Source organism: Salmo salar, chromosome 11 (genome assembly GCF_965601325.2).
Source record: "Salmo salar chromosome 11, fSalSal1, whole genome shotgun sequence".
Classification (NCBI taxonomy): Eukaryota; Metazoa; Chordata; class Actinopteri; order Salmoniformes; family Salmonidae; genus Salmo; species Salmo salar.
In genome coordinates, this window is record NC_138301.1 from 47,964,617 (window position 1) to 47,988,060 (window position 23,444).

Sequence of the window (23,444 nt, forward strand, 5' to 3'; positions counted from 1 at the left end):
CTACAGAGTGCACTAGTGTACACCTGACAGGGCCCTAAAGTAGTGGTGTATATAGGGAATAGGGTGGCATTGGGACGCAGCTGCAGCATGTTAAATGAAGCAGGTCTCAGGAGGATAGTGGCACCAGCAGTGATGTGATGTCATCAACAACACCCTCCTAGCTTAACCTCCCTGCACAGTTGAAATGAGAAACTATCTCAGTACTGCATCTCTCTAACGTCTTCCCTAGTCTAAAATCACCCACAGAGACAAAGAGAGAGAGAGCTGTGTAACCTGGTAACTCATTGAAACCAGCAGACGCTGAGCTGTGTAACCTGGTAACTCATTGAAACCAGCAGACGCTGAGCTGTGTAACCTGGTAACTCATTGAAACCAGCAGACGCTGAGCTGTGTAACCTGGTAACTCATTGAAACCAGCAGACGCTGAGCTGTGTAACCTGGTAACTCATTGAAACCAGCAGACGCTGAGCTGTGTAACCTGGTAACTCATTGAAACCAGCAGACGCTGAGCTGTGTAACCTGGTAACTCATTGAAACCAGCAGACGCTGAGCTGTGTAACCTGGTAACTCATTGAAACCAGCAGACGCTGAGCTGTGTAACCTGGTAACTCATTGAAACCAGCAGACGCTGAGCTGTGTAACCTGGTAACTCATTGAAACCAGCAGACGCTGAGCTGTGTAACCTGGTAACTCATTGAAACCAGCAGACGCTGAGCTGTGTAACCTGGTAACTCATTGAAACCAGCAGACGCTGAGCTGTGTAACCTGGTAACTCATTGAAACCAGCAGACACTGAGCTGTGTAACCTGGTAACTCATTGAAACCAGCAGATGCTGAGCTGTGTAACCTGGTAACTCATTGAAACCAGCAGACACTGAGCTGTGTAACCTAGTAACTCATTGAAACCAGCAGACACTGAGCTGTGTAACCTGGTAACTCATTGAAACCAGCAGACGCTGAGCTGTGTAACCTGGTAACTCATTGAAACCAGCAGACACTGAGCTGTGTAACCTAGTAACTCATTGAAACCAGCAGACACTGAGCTGTGTAACCTGGTACAGTATGAAGGAAAGAAGAGATTCCCAGGAATACCCAGCCCACTGTAGCCCTACATCATGTCCTACCACAGACAGACAGAGACATCATGTCCTACCACAGACAGACAGAGACATCATGTCCTACCACAGCCAGACAGAGACGTCATGTCCTACCACAGACAGACAGAGACGTCATGTCCTACCACAGGCAGACAGAGACGTCATGTCCTACCACAGACAGACAGAGACATCATGTCCTACCACAGCCAGACAGAGACGTCATGTCCTACCACAGACAGACAGAGACATCATGTCCTACCACAGACAGAAAGAGACGTCATGTCCTACCACAGACAGACAGAGACATCATGTCCTACCACAGCCAGACAGAGACATCATGTCCTACCACAGCCAGACAGAGACGTCATGTCCTACCACAGCCAGACAGAGACGTCATGTCCTACCACAGACAGAGAGAGACATCATGTCCTACCACAGACAGAAAGAGACGTCATGTCCTACCACAGACAGACAGAGACATCATGTCCTACCACAGCCAGACAGAGACATCATGTCCTACCACAGACAGACAGAGACATCATGTCCTACCACAGACAGACAGAGAATAGCACTATCCATCAGGGATGACCAATGACATGCCAGTTTGGAGTCAGTGAATAGCCAGCTACAGCAGTCCGACCCCCAGCAGTCCTCTCTCTCAGTCGCCCTCTCCTCTGTGTAAGGACAGGAGCAGTTGTCAGTCAGTGTGTGTGTGTGGGGGGGGAGGGGGTTTACATAGAACAGGCAGACTTCCAGGACCAGAGAGAGAGCGCATGCAGACTAAGGGACCTTCAAGGGACTGGGATAAACGGTATGTGTTTTTCTGGAGGTAGAGAGGGACTGGGGAACTGGTAAACAGACTGTAGAAGCCTTGAAGTGCCAACTCAGATAGGATCTCATGAGGCTCACAGAGTTAAGGTCAAATTTTGTTCTGGCCCCAGATGGTAGAAGGAAATCAAAAAAACTTTACTTTGCTTTCTGAGGTTAATACAACAATCTCATCAAACCAAATAAATTGCAGTATGTTTGGAGCAAAACGATGAAAAGTAAAACCCATAAAAGATAATTAATAGACTAAAGAGAGTGTTTTGAAAGTATGCCCAGAAATTGTATCTGCTGAGTTCAATTCGGAGCTCAGCTGGGGTTGATGAAATCTCTCTCTGTGAACTAGTCTTCCTGTTCAGAAGACCTCTATGAGCTCAACACTAAAACACCTGATACACAGACAGGCATTAGCTTACATACCCTGGCTAGTAGTGCACTATGTGGGGAAAAGGGGGAAACTTGGGACGCACCCCTAAAGTCAAACAGATGAGCCTTTCAGCCTTGTGTCTATGCAAAGAAAATCACGTCTGGTTTTCGGTAGAAATAAATGTCTGCTTCCATTGGAGAGCTGAGATGATTCTGTTGAGTTGGAACACTTCCTTCCATTGGAGAGCTGAGATGATTCTGTTGAGTTGGAACACTTCCTTCCATTGGAGAGCAGAGATGATTCTGTTGAGTTGGAACACTTCCGTCCGTCAACCCTGACGTTGATAATGTCAGAGTCAATAGGTTGATGTCTACACACCGTAGAGAAGAGTATGTATGTGGGCAACGTGATGCGTCTGGTTTGTGCCAGGTGTACAGGTGGAAACCAAGACATGGATGTCACAGCAAACCCAATCCACGGAGACAGGTAATGTTCAGTAGCTAGGGGGAGGTGGGTGGAAGCCTGACACAATCCACAGAGACAGGTAATGTTCAGTAGCTAGGGGGAGGTGGGTGGAAGCCTGACACAATCCACAGAGACAGGTAATGTTCAGTAGCTAGGGGGAGGTGAGTGGAAGCCTGACACAATCCACAGAGACAGGTAATGTTCAGTAGCTAGGGGGAGGTGGGTGGAAGCCTGACACAATCCACAGAGACAGGTAATGTTCAGTAGCTAGGGGGAGGTGGGTGGAAGCCTGACACAATCCACAGAGACAGGTAATGTTCAGTAGCTAGGGGGAGGTGGGTGGAAGCCTGACACAATCCACAGAGACAGGTAATGTTCAGTAGCTAGGGGGAGGTGGGTGGAAGCCTGACACAATCCACAGAGACAGGTAATGTTCAGTAGCTAGGGGGAGGTGGGTGGAAGCCTGACACAATCCACAGAGACAGGTAATGTTCAGTAGCTAGGGGGAGGTGGGTGGAAGCCTGACACAATCCACAGAGACAGGTAATGTTCAGTAGCTAGGGGGAGGTGGGTGGAAGCCTGACACAATCCACAGAGACAGGTAATGTTCAGTAGCTAGGGGGAGGTGGGTGGAAGCCTGACACAATCCACAGAGACAGGTAATGTTCAGTAGCTAGGGGGAGGTGGGTGGAAGCCTACGTGGTGGATCTGTTCTCTGCATCATGCTCAGTGGGGTTTCACTGTCAGAGAGGAGATAGGAGCCAGCATCAAGCTGATCTTCATTTAGACACTGTAGCTGTTGGCAGGATGAGGGGTGACAGTCTCACAGTATATGTCAGACAGACAGGCAGACAGAGAGACAGAGAGACAAGCGAGAGAGCGAGACAGACAGAGAGAGAGCGAGACAGACAGACAGACAGACAGACAGACAGACAGACAGACAGACAGACAGACAGACAGACAGACAGACAGACAGACAGACAGACAGACAGACAGACAGACAGACAGACAGACAGACAGACAGACAGACAGACAGTGTAAATATGGTGTGTGGGTGGGGTGCTCCAGGAGTTGCCCTTTAAAGGTTCTTCTCCTAGCCGTCACTCCCCCCCCCACCCCTTTCCCTCACATCACCCAGTGACAACACATCAGGGGGGGTCGTCCCCTCCTCACCCTCTCATAGCCTCAGCAGACTCTCTGGGGAAAATACTAATTACCCCTCTATCCAACACACACACACACACACACACACCAATTCGTTGAGAGTAGACCCCATTTAGTCGACTGGTCAATGGGCAGTTGGTCAACAGATTTCTTTAGCTGAATAGTAGTAAAATATATATATAATAATATCATGGTGTACAAGACACCTGTCTGATTGGACTGATCCATTGTGGAGGCCGTGGGGATGGAACAGTCCATCTCTAAGACATGTGCTACTGAAATTCTATATGGTTATATTACATAAGAACAATGGTGCAACACTAATAAAAATATTATTTTATAACAAATGCGCTTGGATAGCGGTCGCTGTCCGCGGTTCTGAAACATCAGTGCGCTGTTGAATTGGCGCCTTTTCCTAAACCATGTTGCTATGTGGATAATAGCAAAGTTAACCAGCATATTGGTGTTGAGAACAATACGGCGGAGACAGCAGCGGATTTAGGAGACGAGAAAACAGCACTTGCCTTTAATTGTTTAACAAAATTGAGGAGCAAGGAAACGACAACTTAATTTGGTCTATAATCAATAGCCTAACTGTTAAATGTGCCTGGCTTTAATAAATCATCCATTTATACACTACATATACACAAAAGTATGTGGACACCTCTTCAAATTAGTGGATTTAGGCTATTTCAACCAGACCCATTGCTGACAGGTGTATAATATCAAGCACACCGCCATGTAATCTCCATAGACAAACATTGGCAATCGAATGGTCTTACTGAAGAGCTCCGTGACTTTCAACGTGGCACCATCATAGGAAGCCACTTTCCCAACAAGTCAGTACGTCAAATGTCTGCCCTCCTAGAGCTGCCCCGGTCAACTGTAAGTGCTGTTATTGTGAAGTGTAAACGTCTAGGAGCAACAACGGCTCAGCTGCGAAGTGGTAGGCCACACAAACTCACAGAATGGGACTGCAGAGCGTTGAAGCACGTAGCGTGTAAAAATTGTCTGTCCTCAGTTGCAACACTCACTACCAAGTTCCAAACTGCTTCTGGAAGCAACGTCAGCACAAGAACTGTTTGTTCGGAAGCTTCATGAAATGGGTTTCCATGGCCGAGCAGCTGCACACAAGCCTAAAATCACCATGGGCAATGCCAAGAGTCGGCTGGAGTGGTATAAAGCTCGCCGCCATTGGACTCTGGAGCAGTGGAAACGCGTTCTCTGGAGTGATGAATCACGCTTCACCATCTGGCAGTCCAATGGACGTATCTGGGTTTGGGGGATGCCAGGAGAACGCTACCTGCCCGAATGCACAGTGCCAACTGTAAAGTTAGGAGGTGGAGGAATAATGTTCTGGGGCTGTTTTTCATGGTTCAGGCCCCTTAGTTCCAGTGAAGAGAAATCTTAATGCTACAGCATACAATGACATTCTAGACGATTCTGTCCTTCCAACTTTGTGGCAACAGTTTGGGGAAGGCCCTTTCCTGTTTCAGCATGACAATGCCCCCCATGCACAAAGCAGAAATGGTTTGTTGAGATCGGTGTGGAAAAACTTGACTGGCATGCACAGAGCCCTGATCTCAACCCCATTGAAGACCTTTGGGATGAATTGGAACGCTGACTGCGAGCCGGACATCAGTGCCCGACCTCACTAATGCTTGTGGCTGAACACAATCAATTCCTCGCAGCAATGTTCCAACATCTAGTGGAAAGCCTTCCCAGAAGATTACAGGCTTTTATAGCAGCAAAGGGGGGACCAACTCCATATTAATGCCTATGATTTTGGAATGAGATGTTTGACGAGCAGGTGTCCACATACTTTTGGTCATGTTTGAGTGTTTGTTTAATAGCCTACTGATTCCGTGAGCACCAAGCAACCACAACATATCAGATAAACTATTTCACAAATGCGTGCGTTTTTAATCTTTCCTATACTGTAATAAGGCCTGTCTTCTACTACTTATTTAGTGTGGTTTACACTTCAAATTGTCAGAAATATTACATTTATTATAATAATAACCCTCCCTTTTCTTGATCTCCTTGTTGTTATGATAATTATCATTATTATAATAATAAATGTCGTTATCATTAGTAGGCTTAGTATGGCAGTCTTGTATAACCACCACCAAGAGAGCATCCTGTTTAGTCTTAAAACCGTCACTTAGGCCTATATTTCAATACTTATATAGGTGACTGTATCAATCAATCATTCATTCATTCATTCATTCATTCATTCATTCATGTCATCACACAGCATACAGGGAGGCAGGTAGCCTAGTGGTTAGAGTGTTGGGCAAGTACCCAGCAGGTAGTCTAGTGGTTGGAGAGTTGGGCCAGTAACCAGCAGGTAGTCTAGTGGTAAGAGTGTTGGGCCAGTAACCAGCAGGTAGCCTAGTGGTTAGAGCGTTGGACCAGTAACCAGCAGGTAGCCTAGTGGTTAGAGTGTTGGGCTAGTAACCAGCAGGTAGTCTAGTGGTTAGAGTGTTGGGCTAGTAACCAGCAGGTAGCCTAGTGGTTAGAGCGTTGGGCCAGTAACCAGCAGGTAGCCTAGTGGTTAGAGCGTTGGGCCAGTAACCAGCAGGTAGCCTAGTGGTTAGAGCGTTGGGCCAGTAACCAGCAGGTAGCCTAGTGGTTAGAGTGTTGGGCCAGTAACCAGCAGGTAGCCTAGTGGTTAGAGTGTTGGACTAGTAACCAGCAGGTATCCTAGTGGTTAGAGCGTTGGGCCAGTAACCAGCAGGTAGCCTAGTGGTTAGAGTGTTGGGCCAGTAACCAGCAGGTAGCCTAGTGGTTAGAGTGTTGGACTAGTAACCAGCAGGTATCCTAGTGGTTAGAGCGTTGGGCCAGTAACCAGCAGGTAGTCTAGTGGTTAGAGTGTTGGGCCAGTAACCAGCAGGTAGCCTAGTGGTTAGAGTGTTGGGCCAGTAACCAGCAGGTAGCCTAGTGGTTAGAGTGTTGGACTAGTAACCAGCAGGTATCCTAGTGGTTAGAGTGTTGGGCCAGTAACCAGCAGGTAGCCTAGTGGTTAGAGTGTTGGGCCAGTAACCAGCAGGTAGCCTAGTGGTTAGAGTGTTGGGCCAGTAACCAGCAGGTAATCTAGTAGTTAGAGTGTTGGGACAGTAACCGAAAGGTTGCTGGATCGAATCCCCGAGCTGACAAAGTAAAAATCTGTCGTTCTGCCCCTGAACAAGGCAGTAAACCCACTGTTCCTAGGCTGTCATTGTAAATAAGAATTTGTTTTAACTGACTTGCCTAGTTAAATAAAGGTTAAATAATATGAGTCATTCATGAATTGAAATGCAATCAAGCATTTTATTTTTAAAAGAAAATATGTCGACCCTTGAATGATTAGCGTAAACAATTAATAATAAAGGCTTTACAAAAGCAGAACTCTGGTTTGCTTATCATTTATTTAGTGCTGTTTACATTGTTCCAAACGGTCAGAAAAAATATATTGTAATCTAACAGCACCTGTTCTGCAAATAACATCCACGCATCGCTTGCTCCTTACCTAATTTTTCTTGATCTCCAGTATTTTCCACAACTCGTCACATTTATTCCACACGTCTGACTTCCCCTTCAGCTCCTGAGCAACCAGTAAACATTACCCCGTTTCCAGTTCATTTGTCACGTCCTCTGCATCCATTTTGCCGTCACGTGTTCAGAGTTTGTTATAACCAATTTATTGCTGTGATTATGCTACGCTACGCTACAGGTCAGGTCCTATTGGTCACGTGCATGTGATGCATACATGTGTCACGTAAAGAGAGCAAGGGATGAGGGAATGTTTTTCCTAAACAAAATTAGGGATTTGAGTAACAGAACTTTTCAGTCAGAAATGGCAACGTGGACAGCGTGATAAACACTTGAAGTTCTCTGTGGTCGATGCAGCAGGGAGGAGAGAGAGATAACGAGTGCTAATCACACAGTCACTCGCTGTAGAAAAATGATTATTAACACAGTGCAGCAAGTCTGAGCACAATCAAATCAATTGCGGTCGGACTCCCTCTACTCATTCGTGTGTCTTAAATGATTTCATCAAACAGTTCGCTTAAAGCATCAGACAAACTCAGTGAATATAGTTGATTTGATTAAAACACAGAGGATGTGCCTATATATGGTTGCCTAAGATAGGGTTGGACGGCTGGCAACAAACTGTTCCATGTGACGCAGCCAGCCATCCAACCCTGTTCCACGTAACGCAGCCAGCCAGCCGTCCAACCCTGTTCCACGTGACGCAGCCAGCCAGCCGTCCAACCCTGTTCCACGTGACGCAGCCAGCCAGCCAGAGACGTCCGTCCGTCCAGCCAGAGACGTCCGTCCGTCTAGACAGACAGACAGAGACGTCCGTCCAGACAGACAGAGACGTCCGTCCGTCTAGACAGACAGACAGAGACGTCCGTCTAGACAGACAGACAGAGACGTCCGTCCGTCCAGACAGACAGACAGAGACGTCCGTCCGTCCAGACAGACAGACAGAGACGTCCGTCCGTCCAGCCAGAGACGTCCGTCCGTCTAGACAGACAGACAGAGACGTCCGTCCAGACAGACAGAGACGTCCGTCCGTCTAGACAGACAGACAGAAACGTCCGTCCAGACAGACAGACAGAGACGTTCGTCCGTCCAGACAGACAGACAGAGACGTCCGTCCGTCCAGACAGACAGACAGAGACGTCCGTCCGTCCAGACAGACAGACAGAGACGTCCGTCCGTCCGTCCGTCCAGACAGACAGAGACGTCCGTCCGTCCGTCCGTCCAGACAGACAGAGACGTCCGTCCGTCCGTCCAGACAGACAGAGACGTCCGTCCGTCCGTCCGTCCAGACAGACAGAGACGTCCGTCCGTCCGTCCGTCCAGACAGACAGAGACGTCCGTCCGTCCGTCCGTCCAGACAGACAGAGACGTCCGTCCGTCCGTCCAGACAGACAGAGACGTCCGTCCGTCCGTCCAGACAGACAGAGACGTCCGTCCGTCCGTCCAGACAGACAGAGACGTCCGTCCGTCCGTCCAGACAGACAGAGACGTCCGTCCGTCCAGACAGACAGACAGAGACGTCCGTCCGTCCAGACAGACAGACAGAGACGTCCGTCCGTCCAGACAGACAGACAGAGACGTCCGTCCGTCCGTCCGTCCAGCCAGACAGACAGAGACGTCCGTCCGTCCAGACAGAGACGTCCGTCCGTCCAGACAGAGACGTCCGTCCGTCCAGACAGAGACGTCCGTCCGTCCGTCCGTCCAGAAAGAGACGTCCGTCCGTCCGTCCGTCCAGAAAGAGACGTCCGTCCGTCCGTCCGTCCAGAAAGAGACGTCCGTCCGTCCGTCCGTCCAGAAAGAGACGTCCGTCCGTCCGTCCGTCCAGAAAGAGACGTCCGTCCGTCCGTCCGTCCAGAAAGAGACGTCCGTCCGTCCAGAAAGAGACGTCCGTCCGTCCGTCCGTCCAGACAGAGACGTCCGTCCGTCCGTCCAGACAGACAGAGACGTCCGTCCGTCCGTCCAGACAGACAGAGACGTCCGTCCGTCCGTCCAGACAGAGACGTCCGTCCGTCCGTCCAGACAGAGACGTCCGTCCGGACAGACAGACAGAGACGTCCGTCCGGACAGACAGACAGAGACGTCCGTCCGGACAGACAGACAGAGACGTCCGTCCGGACAGACAGACAGAGACGTCCGTCCGGACAGACAGACAGAGACGTCCGTCCGGACAGACAGACAGAGACGTCCGTCCGGACAGACAGACAGAGACGTCCGTCCGGACAGACAGACAGAGACGTCCGTCCAGACAGACAGACAGAGACGTCCGTCCAGACAGACAGACAGAGACGTCCGTCCAGACAGACAGAGACGTCCGTCCAGACAGACAGAGACGTCCGTCCAGACAGACAGAGACGTCCGTCCAGACAGACAGAGACGTCCGTCCAGACAGACAGAGACGTCCGTCCAGACAGACAAAGACATCCGTCCAGACAGACAGAGACGTCCGTCCAGACAGACAGAGACATCCGTCCAGCGTCCGTCCAGACAGACAGAGACGTCCGTCCAGACAGACAGAGACATCCAGACAGAGACATCCGGACACGTCCTCCCAACCCTAACCCACACACTCACTCACCCCTACCTTGGATCCATCTACACTGATGATGCGGTAGCTGTTGCGTGTGGAGTCGTAGAAGTAGGACACGGTGACTGCCTGTTTGCTGGCTGGGACCCAGTTCTTCTTGGTGGTCGGGTCAATCTGGAACACATGGGCCCTGGTGGTGAAGATTGGCTGCTCCCTGCCCGAGACGAGGAAGAGAGGGAGAGAAGGAAAGAGGAGGAGGAGAGAGAGGGAAAGAGGATGAGGAGCGAGAGAGGGGGAGAGGGATGAGAAGGAGAAGATTAGGAGACCTCTAGTTAGTAATTAATGGTTTGGGGTGTTAGAAACTCCCATTTATTCTATTGGTCAGTCTAAGAACACATGCATTAGTGTGCAAATAATGAAAGTAACAGGAGTCAAAAACACATAAGAACTAGACGACAGCTAGTCAGGTTGTGTGGTGTGAGTTGAGTCCTGGGACAGATCCAGGTCAGTAGTCCTGTCTGCTGCAGCATAACATATTCCTGTGGTAGTCACCTGGGATGCCAGATCCTCAGTTTCCCTCCCAGTGGAGAGCAGGTGTTAATGTAACACTAACCCAAATGTCACCTGGCAACCCGCAGCTATTAGCACTTCATCAGCTCAAGCCTCTCACAGGAGGGAAGGAAAACACACAGGCACTACACTAGGCCTATCAAGTTATAGGGAGAAGAAACACCACCACACAGTCTCAGGTGCTCACTGGGTATCAGAGTCCTCCTGGTCAACTGTTTTAATACACGGCTGCATTAAGACTAGGGCTGGTAATTGCCCAGGACATCACGATTCCATATCATCACCATACTTAGCTGCGATTCTCACAATTCTCAACCAAGATTCTATTGCGATTTCATGTTCCAAACATATTGCTCACTATATGTCTGCTGCAGAGAGAAGAGATATGAGAAAACTAATGTTGATCAGTCAGGGAAATAAAAGTGTTGAAAACACATTGGCTCACTATTTAAAAGATGGAGAACAAGCTATAGGATGAAAAATACCTGTGTTGGTGCAGGGTCAGACTATTAGAGCTAGCTAACGCTACCTAGCAAAAATTAACCTATAGGATGTAAAATACCTGTGTGTTGGTGCAGGGTCAGACTATTAAAGCTAGCTAACGCTACCTAGCAAAAATTAGCCTATAGGATGTAAAATACCTGTGTGTTGGTGCAGGGTCAGACTATTAGAGCTAGCTAACGCTACCTAGCAAAAATTAGCCTATAGGATGTAAAATACCTGTGTGTTGGTGCAGGGTCAGACTATTAGAGCTAGCTAACGATACCAAGCAAAAATTAACCTAGAGGATGTAAAATACCTGTGTGTTGATGCAGGGTCAGACTATTAGAGCTAGCTAACACTACCTAGCAAAAATTAACCTATAGGATGAAAAATACCTGTGTGTTGGTGCAGGGTCAGACTATTAGAGCTAGCTAACGCTATCTAGCAAAAATTAACCTATAGGATGAAAAATACCTGTGTGTTGCTAGCTAACGCTACCTAGCAAAAATTAACCTATAGGATGAAAAATACCTGTGTTGGTGCAGGGTCAGACTATTAGAGCTAGCTAACGCTACCTAGCAAAAATGAGCCTATAGGATGTAAAATACCTGTGTGTTGGTGCAGGGTCAGACTATTAAAGCTAGCTAACGCTACCTAGCAAAAATTAACCTATAGGATGAAAAATACCTGTGTTGGTGCAGGGTCAGACTATTAGAGCTAGCTAACGCTACCTAGCAAAAATTAGCCTATAGGATGTAAAATACCTGTGTGTTGGTGCAGGGTCAGACTATTAAAGCTAGCTAACGCTACCTAGCAAAAATTAACCTATAGGATGAAAAATACCTGTGTTGGTGCAGGGTCAGACTATTAGAGCTAGCTAACGCTACCTAGCAAAAATTAGCCTATAGGATGTAAAATACCTGTGTGTTGGTGCAGGGTCAGACTATTAGAGCTAGCCAACGCTACCTAGCAAAAATGAACCTATAGGATGAAAAATACCTGTGTGTTGGTGCAGGGTCAGACTATTAGAGCTAGCTAACGCTACCTAGCAAAAATGAACCTATAGGATGTAAAATACCTGTGTGTTGGTGCAGGGTCAGACTATTAGAGCTAGCTAACGCTACCTAGCAAAAATTAACCTATAGGATGAAAAATACCTGTGTGTTGCTAGCTAACGCTACCTAGCAAAAATTAACCTATAGGATGAAAAATACCTGTGTTGGTGCAGGGTCAGACTATTAGAGCTAGCTAACGCTACCTAGCAAAAATTAACCTATAGGATGAAAAATACCTGTGTTGGTGCAGGGTCAGACTATTAGAGCTAGCTAACGCTACCTAGCAAAAATTAGCCTATAGGATGTAAAATACCTGTGTGTTGGTGCAGGGTCAGACTATTAAAGCTAGCTAACGCTACCTAGCAAAAATTAACCTATAGGATGAAAAATACCTGTGTTGGTGCAGGGTCAGACTATTAGAGCTAGCTAACGCTACCTAGCAAAAATTAGCCTATAGGATGTAAAATACCTGTGTGTTGGTGCAGGGTCAGACTATTAGAGCTAGCCAACGCTACCTAGCAAAAATGAACCTATAGGATGAAAAATACCTGTGTGTTGGTGCAGGGTCAGACTATTAGAGCTAGCTAACGCTACCTAGCAAAAATTAACCTATAGGATGAAAAATACCTGTGTGTTGCTAGCTAACGCTACCTAGCAAAAATTAACCTATAGGATGAAAAATACCTGTGTTGGTGCAGGGTCAGACTATTAGAGCTAGCTAACGCTACCTAGCAAAAATTAACCTACAGGATGTAAAATACCTGTGTTGGTGCAGGGTCAGACTATTAAAGCTAGCTAACGCTACCTAGCAAAAATTAACCTATAGGATGTAAAATACCTGTGTTGGTGCAGGGTCAGACTATTAGAGCTAGCTAACGCTACCTAGCAAAAATTAACCTATAGGATGAAAAATACCTGTGTTGGTGCAGGGTCAGACTATTAGAGCTAGCTAACGCTACCTAGCAAAAATTTACCTATAGGATGTAAAATACCTGTGTGTTGGTGCAGGGTCAGACTATTAGAGCTAGCTAACGCTACCTAGCAAAAATTAACCTATAGGATGTAAAATACCTGTGTGTTGGCGCAGGGTCAGACTATTAGAGCTAGCTAACGCTACCTAGCAAAAATTACACACACACCCAGTGCCTTCGGAAAGTATTCAGACCCCTTGACCTTTTCCAAATTTTGTTACGTTACAGCCTTATTCTAAAATGGAAGGTGAAGCTTCGCCTCAGTCTGAAGTCCTGAGTGCTCTGGAGCAGGTTTTCATCAAGGATCTGTCTGTACTTTGCTCCGTTCATCTTTCCCCTCATTCCTGACTAGTCTCCCAGTCCCTGCTGCTGAAAAACATCCCCATAGCATGTTGTCGTCACCACCATGCTTCACCGTAGGGATGATGCCAGGTTTCCTCCAGACGTGACGCTTGGTATTCAGGCTAAAGAGTTCAATCTTGGCTTCATCAGACCAGAGAATCGTGTTTCTCATGTTCTGAGTCCTTTAGGTGCCTTTTGGCAAACTCCAAGATGGCTGTTAGTGCCTTTTACTGATGAGTGGCTTCCGTCTGGCTACTCTACCATAAAGGCCTGATTGGCGGAGTGCTGCAGAGATTGTCCTTCTGGAAGGTTCTCCCATCTCCACAGAGGAACTCTAGAGACCATCAGGTTCTTGGTCACCTCCCTGACCAAGGCCCTTCTCCCCTGATTGCTCAGTTTGGCTGGGCGGTCAGTTCTAGGAAGAGTCTTGGTGGTTCCAAACATCTTCCATTTAAGACTGATGGAGGCCAGCTGTGTTCTTGGGGACCTTCAATGCTGCAGACATTTTTTGGTACCCTTCCCCAAATCTGTGCCTCGACACAATCCTGTCTCGGAGCTCTATGGACTATTCCTTCAACCTCATGGCTTGGTTTTTGCTCTGACATGCACTGTCAACTGTGGGACCTTATATAGACAGGTGTGTGCCTTTCCAAATCATGTCCAAAAAATTGAATTTACCACAGGTGGACTCCAATCAAGTTGTAGAAACATCTCAAGGATGATCAATCGAAACAGGACGCACCAGAGCTCAACTTCGAGTCTCATAGCAAAGGGGCTGAATACTAATGTAAATAAGGTATTTCTGCTTAAAAAATATATAAAATATGCAACAAAAAAAATGGGAAAACCTGTTTTTGCTTTGTCATTATGGGATATTATGTGTAGTTGCTGAGGAATTTGTTTTAATCAATTTTAGAATAAGGCTGTAACGTAACAAAATGTGGAAAAAGTCAAGGGGTCTGAATACTTTCGGAAGGCACAGTATATCTAAATATATATATATCTATATATATATATATATAAAGCTCCCCCACCCAAAGCACATCCAGCAAACGGCAGGCCAGTGGTTGAAAACGGGTTATTGATGAAAGATGACAAAGGAGGCGGACACGAATTGTGCAGCGCAACAGACAGGCTACAGTTAGTCAACTGACAGACCAGCACAACAAAGCGAATTGTGCAGCGCAACAGACAGGCTACAGTTAGTCAACTGACAGTCCAGCACAACAAAGCGAATTGTGCAGCGCAACAGACAGGCTACAGTTAGTCAACTGACAGTCCAGCACAACAAAGCGAATTGTGCAGCGCAACAGACAGGCTACAGTTAGTCAACTGACAGTCCAGCACAACAAAGCGAATTGTGCATAAAATAACACACAACTCGTAGTACCTTGACACGAATGTGGTATGGCAGCCGACAACCTTACAGAGTTCCACTTCTGAGAGAATGCCAATATTTGTTTAACACTTTTTTGGTTAATACATGATTCCATATGTGTTATTTCATAGTTTTGATGTCTTCATTATTATTCTACAATGTCGAAAATAGTAAAAATAAAGAAAAACCCTTGAATGAGTAGGAGTGTCCAAACTTTTGACTGGTACTGTATGTACATAAACATTTTGTTTTTTTACAAATCCATATTTGGAGTCAAATATCAATATAATATCATTCAAAAATATTACGATATGTCTATCAACTTCCCCCCCATCAATAATTAAGACAGTTTAAACCTCTGCAGTCCCCTGTTCCCTGTGTGTGTACTGTCGTCGTCTGGTGGACATCTGTTAGGAAGATTATCAACTGTGCTTCTTGCATTTCAGACATCATCAAGGACGTAGGCAACGAGGACGTAGGCAACGAGGACGTAGGCAACGAGGACGTAGGCAACGAGGACGTAGGCAACGAGGACGTAGGCAACAAGGACGTAGGCAACGAGGACGTAGGCAACGAGAACGTAGGCAACGAGGATGTAGGCAATGAGGACGTAGGCAACAAGGACGTAGGCAACGAGGACGTAGGTAACGAGGACGTAAGATTTACATGTCAAAGGCTACATATTCCACTGCCTAACAGAGGGGAAAAAATGACTTTTCTACATCAGTAGACTTTTCATATCAATGGGAAAATGGGTATTAAATAGCATCTAGATGACCCAGATTGGATTATAATGCCATTTGAAGGATACAGCTACAGGCATCTCTCCCAGCATCACTACTTTGCATTAGGACAAATTAACTCACAACCTCTCTGTTATTCAGGAACCATTTGAACAATGACTAAAACGAGGGACAATCACAGCGACACACACACATTTAAAATGTCCTCTTAGATCGACCGTCTGTTCAAAATGTCGCTTGCCAGAGTAACACAGTCATCATTCCCAGGACTACATTAGGCCACATTAACTCAACCTCTGTCTTGGACAATCACACACACTTTTAAAATGCACTCTTAGTACCATAGGAGTCCACAGGCTTGGTTATCACTAGATGTTATAAAGGACCACAGGCTTGGTTATCACTAGATGTTATAAAGGACCACAGGCTTGGTTATCACTAGATGTTATAAAGGACCACAGGCTTGGTTATCACTAGATGTTATAAAGGACCACAGGCTTGGTTATCACTAGATGTTATAAAGGACTACAGGTTTGGTTATCACTAGATGTTATAAAGGACCACAGGCTTGGTTATCACTACAGGCTTGGTTATCACTAGATGTTATAAAGGACCACAGGCTTAGTTATCACTAGATGTTATAAAGGACCACAGGCTTGGTTATCACTAGACGTTATAAAGGACCACAGGCTTGGTTATCACTAGACGTTATAAAGGACCACAGGCTTGTCACTAGATGTTATAAAGGACCACAGGCTTGGTTATCACTAGATGTTATAAAGGACCACAGGCTTGTCACTAGATGTTATAAAGGACAAAGTGGCAGTAAAGTGGCAATATAATTGAAACAGATATGAGCCATTTCCTGTCTGTCAGAGTGAGCCGTCAGAGACAGCCAATAAGACAGACCAGTCTTTTCTCTTCTTCTCTCCTCCTGTCCTATTCTCAGAGGGCTCTGTACGTGTGTGTGTGTGTGGGGGGGGGGGGGGGTTGACACACTCATGCAGAAAGCAAGATGTGTGTGGGTGTGGCCACGCTCCCATCTCCCAGTAGACAGTTAGTGTTCAGTAAACACACAGGCTGAACACGCAGTGCAGAGTCAGTCAGTCGTCAGTCAGTCAGTCTGTCTATCCTCACTTGGTCCTGCCACAATACAACACCACCTTTCCATCCCTTCCTGTTACCACACTCTCTGTGGTTATATTTACATACTTGATTTTTTAAAATTCAAACCAGGAAATCAAACCAATGTAAAATGCAGCATGTGTGCAGTATGTGACTGTAGTGTGGTTTTGTGTGTGTGGAACCCGTAGGACTCCGTGTGGAAGAGTGCACGTGCACACACACACACACACACACACACACACACACACACACACACACACACACACACACACACACACACACACACACACACACACACACACACCCCCCTTTCCGATAGGCATCGCTCCACAGGGCAGCAGAGATGTATTGTTTTCATATTCCATCCCTACTAAGGTATCCTAGCAGGACATAGATCTATACTAGGAGGTATCCTAGCAGGACATAGATCTATACTAGGAGGTATCCTAGCAGGACATAGATCTATAATAGGAGGTATCCTAGCAGGACATAGATCTATACTAGGAGGTATCCTAGCAGGACATAGATCTGTACTAGGAGGTATCCTAGCATGACATAGATCTATACTAGGAGGTATCCTAGCAGGACATGTACAGTGGTGTGTGTTAGTTAGTTAGTTAGTTAAAGGAGGACAGGCTCATTGTAATGGCTGGAATGGAACAGAGTCCATATGTCTGATACCTTGCCATTTACTCCATTATAATGAGCCCGTCCTCCTATAGCTCCTCCCACCAGCCTCCTCTTTTTTTTGTGTGTGTGTGTGTGTGTGTGTGTGTGTGTGTGTGTGTGTGTGTGTGTGTGTGTGTGTGTGTGTGTGTGTGTGTGTGTGTGTGTGTGTGTGTGTGTGTCCAAGCAGGGAATGTCCAGTTGCCAGTAAAGCCAACTCTTCTGTTCGTTATAATGTGTAACAGTAGGAAGCTAATGCTGCTGTTATTTTGAGGGCATATCTCATGGCTTTGATCTGCCTCCCAGCGATATGGAGCGTTCTGGGTGTGTGTCTGTTCCTCACAGCTTTCTGGGTGTGTGTGTGTGTGTTCTGTCTATGGCTCTAGCGTACAGTGCTGATTATGTGTGTCTGTAGCTCACAGCAGAGGGCTGAGCAGTGAAAACATTCTTAGGTAAGATGAAAGAGCAGAATTAGACATCTTATTAAACTTTCATGATCTGGTCTGACAAATCAGTGTGGAAACCCTGCTCCTCCTCTTAAAACACACAGTTCCTGTTCATACACACGCTCACAAATGCACCACACACAAACCTCTTATGTTAGATCTGTGAAGCACGCACACTTCCTCACATTCACACACTACAGTACTCACACACCCTTCACACTAAATCTGTCAACAGTCGGTTCAGAGAATACTAGTTCAGTTGGCTAGATTAATGCATTCACTGAATCTCTCCTCACTCGCTTTCCTTACGTCCCCGCTTCCTCTCGCCCCCTCTTCCTCTAGCCCCCTCTTCCTCTCGTCCCAGTTCTAGTACTACAAAACATTAAAGTTAAATACACAAAGTCCTAGAGCAACTGCAGACGAACCGCTAGGACAGATGAACTGCTAAGACAGACGAACCGCTAGGACAGACGAACCGCTAGGACAGACAGACGGACCGCTAGGACAGACAGACGGACCGCTAGGACAGACAGACGGACCGCTAGGACAGACAGACGGACCGCTAGGACAGACGAACCGCTAGAACAGACGGACCGCTAGGACAGACGGACCGCTAGGACAGAAAGACAGACGCTAGGACAGACGAACCGCTAGGACAGACGGACCGCTGGGACAGACGGACCGCTAGGACAGACGGACCGCTAGGACAGACGGACCGCTAGGACAGACGGACCGCTAGGACAGAGAGACAGACGCTAGGACAGACGCTAGGACAGACAGACAGACGCTAGGCAGGACAGACAGACAGACGGACCGCTAGGACAGACCGACGGACCGCTAGGACAGACAGACGAACCGCTAGGACAGACAGACGGACCGCTAGGACAGACAGACGGACCGCTAGGACAGACAGACGGACCGCTAGGACAGACAGACGGACCGCTAGGACAGACGGACCGCTAGGACAGACGGACCGCTAGGACAGACGAACCGCTAGGACAGACGGACCGCTAGGACAGACGGGCCGCTAGGACAGACGGGCCGCTAGGACAGACGGACCGCTAGGACAGAAAGACAGACGCTAGGACAGACGAACCGCTAGGACAGACGGACCGCTGGGACAGACGGACCGCTAGGACAGACGGACCGCTAGGACAGACGGACCGCTAGGACAGACGGACCGCTAGGACAGACGGACCGCTAGGACAGAGAGACAGACGCTAGGACAGACGAACCGCTAGGACAGACGGACCGCTAGGACAGAGAGACAGACGCTAGGACAGACGCTAGGAGACAGACAGACAGACGCTAGGCAGGACAGACAGACAGACAGACGGACCGCTAAGACAGACAGACGGACCGCTAGGACAGTCGGACAGACAGACGCTAGGACGGACAGCAATGGGCCATTGAGCTAATAATGTCATCAGGATTACGGTCCTCAAAGAAATGAAAGCCTTCCTAATAAATTCACTGTTCCCATAATCCTAATCTGAACTGTAATCTGCTTGGAAAAATACCCTTTATGCAGATCACTGTTGTGCCGTTTTCAACAGGTGCGGGCGCACAGACACAGAAAGACCTGACCTTTTGAACAAGATGGTGCTGACAAACACAGAAAGACCTGACCTTTTGACCAAGATGGTGCTGACAGACACAGAAAGACCTGACCTTTTGAACAAGATGGCGCTGACAAACACAGAAAGACCTGACCTTTTGACCAAGATGGTGCTGACAGACACAGAAAGACCTGACCTTTTGAACAAGATGGCGCTGACAGACACAGAAAGACCTGACCTTTTGAACAAGATGGCGCTGACAGTCTCCCTGTTGCTATCTCCTAGCCAACTCCCTAGAAGCATCTCTCTGCACCTGCTGTAACATCTGATAGACAGTGTACACCACCAATACACTTTGATTTAGCATTCAGTCTGGCTGGACCCAGATATAGCACACACACACACACACCTGACCTTTTACATTACCTATAATAGACATTACCTCTGTCTGGAGCCAGCTATAATAGACATTACCTCTGTCTGGAGCCAGCTATAATAGACATTACCTCTGCCTGGAGCCAGCTATAATAGACATTACCTCTGCCTGGAGCCAGCTATAATAGACATTACCTCTGTCTGGAGCCAGCTATAATAGACATTACCTCTGTCTGTACAGCCACATGTTATCCATGCCCACAACATTCAAAACACAGAGCAGACATGGAGCTAAATAAGATGAAGTACAGTAGTCTCTCAACACAGCCACACCACATCAGTCAGATGGGCAGAGAACAGTGTAATATATAGGAGCAGAACAATTACAAGACAGGTGACAAGAGGAGCTAAACCTGAGGCTTTCACATGGAGGGTTTTCTGATCTCTCTCTCTCCCCCATCCGGTGCGGCTGCATATAAATCATTTACAGGTGAGTGGGTAATGAGCTCTCCTCTAGAGAACCAGGACCGTCTGTCTGTCTCTCCTCTAGAGGACCAGGACCAGGACCGTCTGTCTGTCTCTCCTCTAGAGAACCAGGACCGTCTGTCTGTCTCTCCTCTAGAGAACCAGGACCGTCTGTCTGTCTCTCCTCTAGAGGACCAGGACCAGGACCGTCTGTCTGTCTCTCCTCTAGAGAACCGGGACCGTCTGTCTGTCTCTCCTCTAGAGGACCGGGACCGTCTGTCTGTCTGTCTGTCTCTCCTCTAGAGGACCGGGACCGTCTGTCTGTCTGTCTCTCCTCTAGAGGACCGGGACCGTCTGTCTGTCTGTCTCTCCTCTAGAGAACCGGGACCGTCTGTCTGTCTGTCTCTCCTCTAGAGAACCAGGACCGTCTGTCTGTCTCTCCTCTAGAGAACCAGGACCGTCTGTCTGTCTCTCCTCTAGAGGACCAGGACCATCCATCCGTCAGTGTAATATGTGACTTCACACATCCATCCAGTGATGAGTTGAGCCCACAGTGAGAGCCGCATGGCTGTGAATGTGTTAGAGTGTCGTGCTCACATCTGTAGTCCAGCAACAGCACTATGATAGCGTGTCGTGCTAACCTCTGTGGAGCAGCAGCACCGTGTTGGGTCAGTTAGCGTGTCGTGCTAACCTCTGTAGAGCAGCAGCACCGTGTTAGGGTCAGTTAGCGTGTCGTGCTAACCTCTGTAGAGCAGCAGCACCGTGTTAGGGTCAGTTAGCGTGTCGTGCTAACCTCTGTAGAGCAGCAGCACCGTGTTAGGGTCAGTTAGCGTGTCGTGCTAACCTCTGTAGAGCAGCAGCACCACCGTGTTAGGGTCAGTTAGCATGTCGTACTAACCCCTGTAGAGCAGCAGCACCGTGTTAGGGTCAGTTAGCGTGTCGTGCTAACCTCTGTGGAGCAGCAGCACCGTGTTAGGGTCAGTTAGCGTGACGTGCTAACCCCTGTAGAGCAGCAGCACCGTGTTAGGGTCAGTTAGCGTGTCGTGCTAACCCCTGTAGTGCAGCAGCACCGTGTTAGAGTCAGTTAGCGTGTCGTGCTAACCTCTGTAGAGCAGCAGCACCGTGTTAGGGTCAGTTAGCGTGTCGTGCTAACCTCTGTAGAGCAGCAGCACCGTGTTAGGGTCAGTTAGCGTGTCGTGCTAACCTCTGTAGAGCAGCAGCACCGTGTTAGGGTCAGTTAGCGTGGCGTGCTAAACTCTGTAGAGCAGCAGCACCGTGTTAGGGTCAGTTAGCGTGTCGTGCTAACCTCTGTAGAGCAGCAGCACCGTGTTAGGGTCAGTTAGCGTGTCGTGCTAACCTCTGTAGAGCAGCAGCACCGTGTTAGGGTCAGTTAGCGTGGCGTGCTAACCTCTGTAGAGCAGCAGCACCGTGTTAGGGTCAGTTAGCGTGGCGCGCTAACCTCTGTAGAGCAGCAGCACCAGGCATTAGCTACCTCAGAGGAATAAGAAACAGGCAGGAAGGCAGTAATGTTAAGTAATGCATGAATAAGCTTCATCCTCTATCTGGTCTTTACTCTCAAGTCTTGTTCATGTTTTAGTTGACTCACCACTCACGCCATGTTCTCCATACAGTACATAACATGGAGAGATCAGCCAGGAGCATATTCCCCATACAGTACATAACATGGAGAGATCAGCCAGGAGCATATTCCCCATACAGTACATAACATGGAGAGATCAGCCAGGAGCATATTCCCCATACAGTACATAACATGGAGAGATCAGCCAGGAGCATATTCCCCATACAGTACATAACATTGAGCGATCAGCCAGGATATTTCAGAGAGCGTTAGCTTGATGAACTAATAGAGGATCCAACTGCTCAGGGAGCAAGACAGTTTCAGGACGTTGTGTTTAGTTGGATTAGACTATGTTCTAAGTATATGACTATATCAAGGAGAGAGAGAGACTCCCAGCCATATATATTAAGCAGCATATGGGGCTGGAACTGTGATATAGCATAAAGACTTTCAGGCATGTCATATTTGTATTCTGTAGAGGCAATCAATGCACATTACATACCTGTACAAATACAATCCCTGTATTGACCATTGATAGGTCAATAGGGTTATTAGCTGGTGGTTTTAGGTCTGTTTGCTGTCTAGCAGTGTGTCAGTTAGAGAACAACCTGACCTACATTCTACAATCTAGATTAGAACCTTGAACCATTCTAAAGTGATTCCAGAACCATTCCAGTTGCGTTCCTAAAAAACACCATCAGATTACACACCCCATTTAACACTGTCACTGTAAATGAGTTGCTGCTGTTGCAATATATAATCTGTAAGTTTAAAGGTGCGCTCTGACTGCTGGCGGCACAGTTCAATGTACCAACAGTTCAACAATACCTGTACTGAAGTCGTAAAATAGATTCATCAGAACTTTACGTGGCTGAGTTGACAGGCAGCCTGGAACATTCCTTAAATACCTGACGAGAGGGAACTATTTATGAAATGTTGCTGTACCTGTTCCAGATATGAAAACACTGGTCACTGTGCATTCACACACACACACACACACAGTGCACACACACACAGTGCACACACACACACAGTGCACACACACACACACAGGTCTGTCTTGTTCAATTCTACAGTAGGTTTCTGTGTTTGGTTAATTTCCTCCCTTTGTCTTAGGCAATACCCCCAATTATGCAAAACCTCTCCACTTCTTTGAACATTATGCTTCTAAACTTTTACTGCTTTTCAATCCATACAATCGCCTCATTCAGTTCTAACCTACACAAACTCACAGCCATAACCTACAAACTCTGATTCAGCACTTGATTCAGCAGCCCCAGCGGTGGGAAGGCAAAGTGTTCCCATGTTGAACCATTTCCTGTGTCTGAAGGTAGAACTCTGGCTAGCCGGCAGACCCAGAGAGCAAATCAAGTGCACCTACAGGCCTACCGCTGGCCAATCAGATAGCTCCGATACCCGTGTCTGCACAGTTTCCTCAAACCACAGACTGTAGAAAGAAACCTCGAACGCACAGCAACGTTGGTAATACTGTGAGATTTAAAAACTTTTAAAACCATGACGAGAGAGACTCAACGAATACAGCAAAGAGCTGCTGTTTTTATGAGTGAGTTCATGATTAAGTTGTTATTCAGCACCATCAACACTTTTATAGCCATACTTCCTACTTCCACTCACGCTACATCCAGCACTGACCTGTAATTAATGCGTATAGAAAAGTGTTCCTATAAGCTTGAGTTGTTTATTATCTGCT

At 47.4% G+C, this 23,444-nt stretch overlaps 1 protein-coding gene across 4 annotated transcripts in view; it reads right to left on the minus strand.

Moving 5' to 3' along the window:
• The window catches only part of LOC106561749 (homer protein homolog 2), a 229,071-nt gene that overhangs the window by 189,802 nt on the left and 15,825 nt on the right, over positions 1-23,444 (minus strand). For 2 of the 4 annotated variants that reach the window (XM_045689657.2, XM_045689656.2), the window contains exon 2: positions 10,034-10,190. In XM_045689657.2, coding sequence (XP_045545613.1) covers positions 10,034-10,190 — 157 coding nt within the window. Of the gene's footprint in view, positions 1-10,027; positions 10,191-23,444 lie in introns of all 4 variants that reach the window. The other 2 variants (XM_045689655.2, XM_045689654.2) reach the window with 1 other exon arrangement.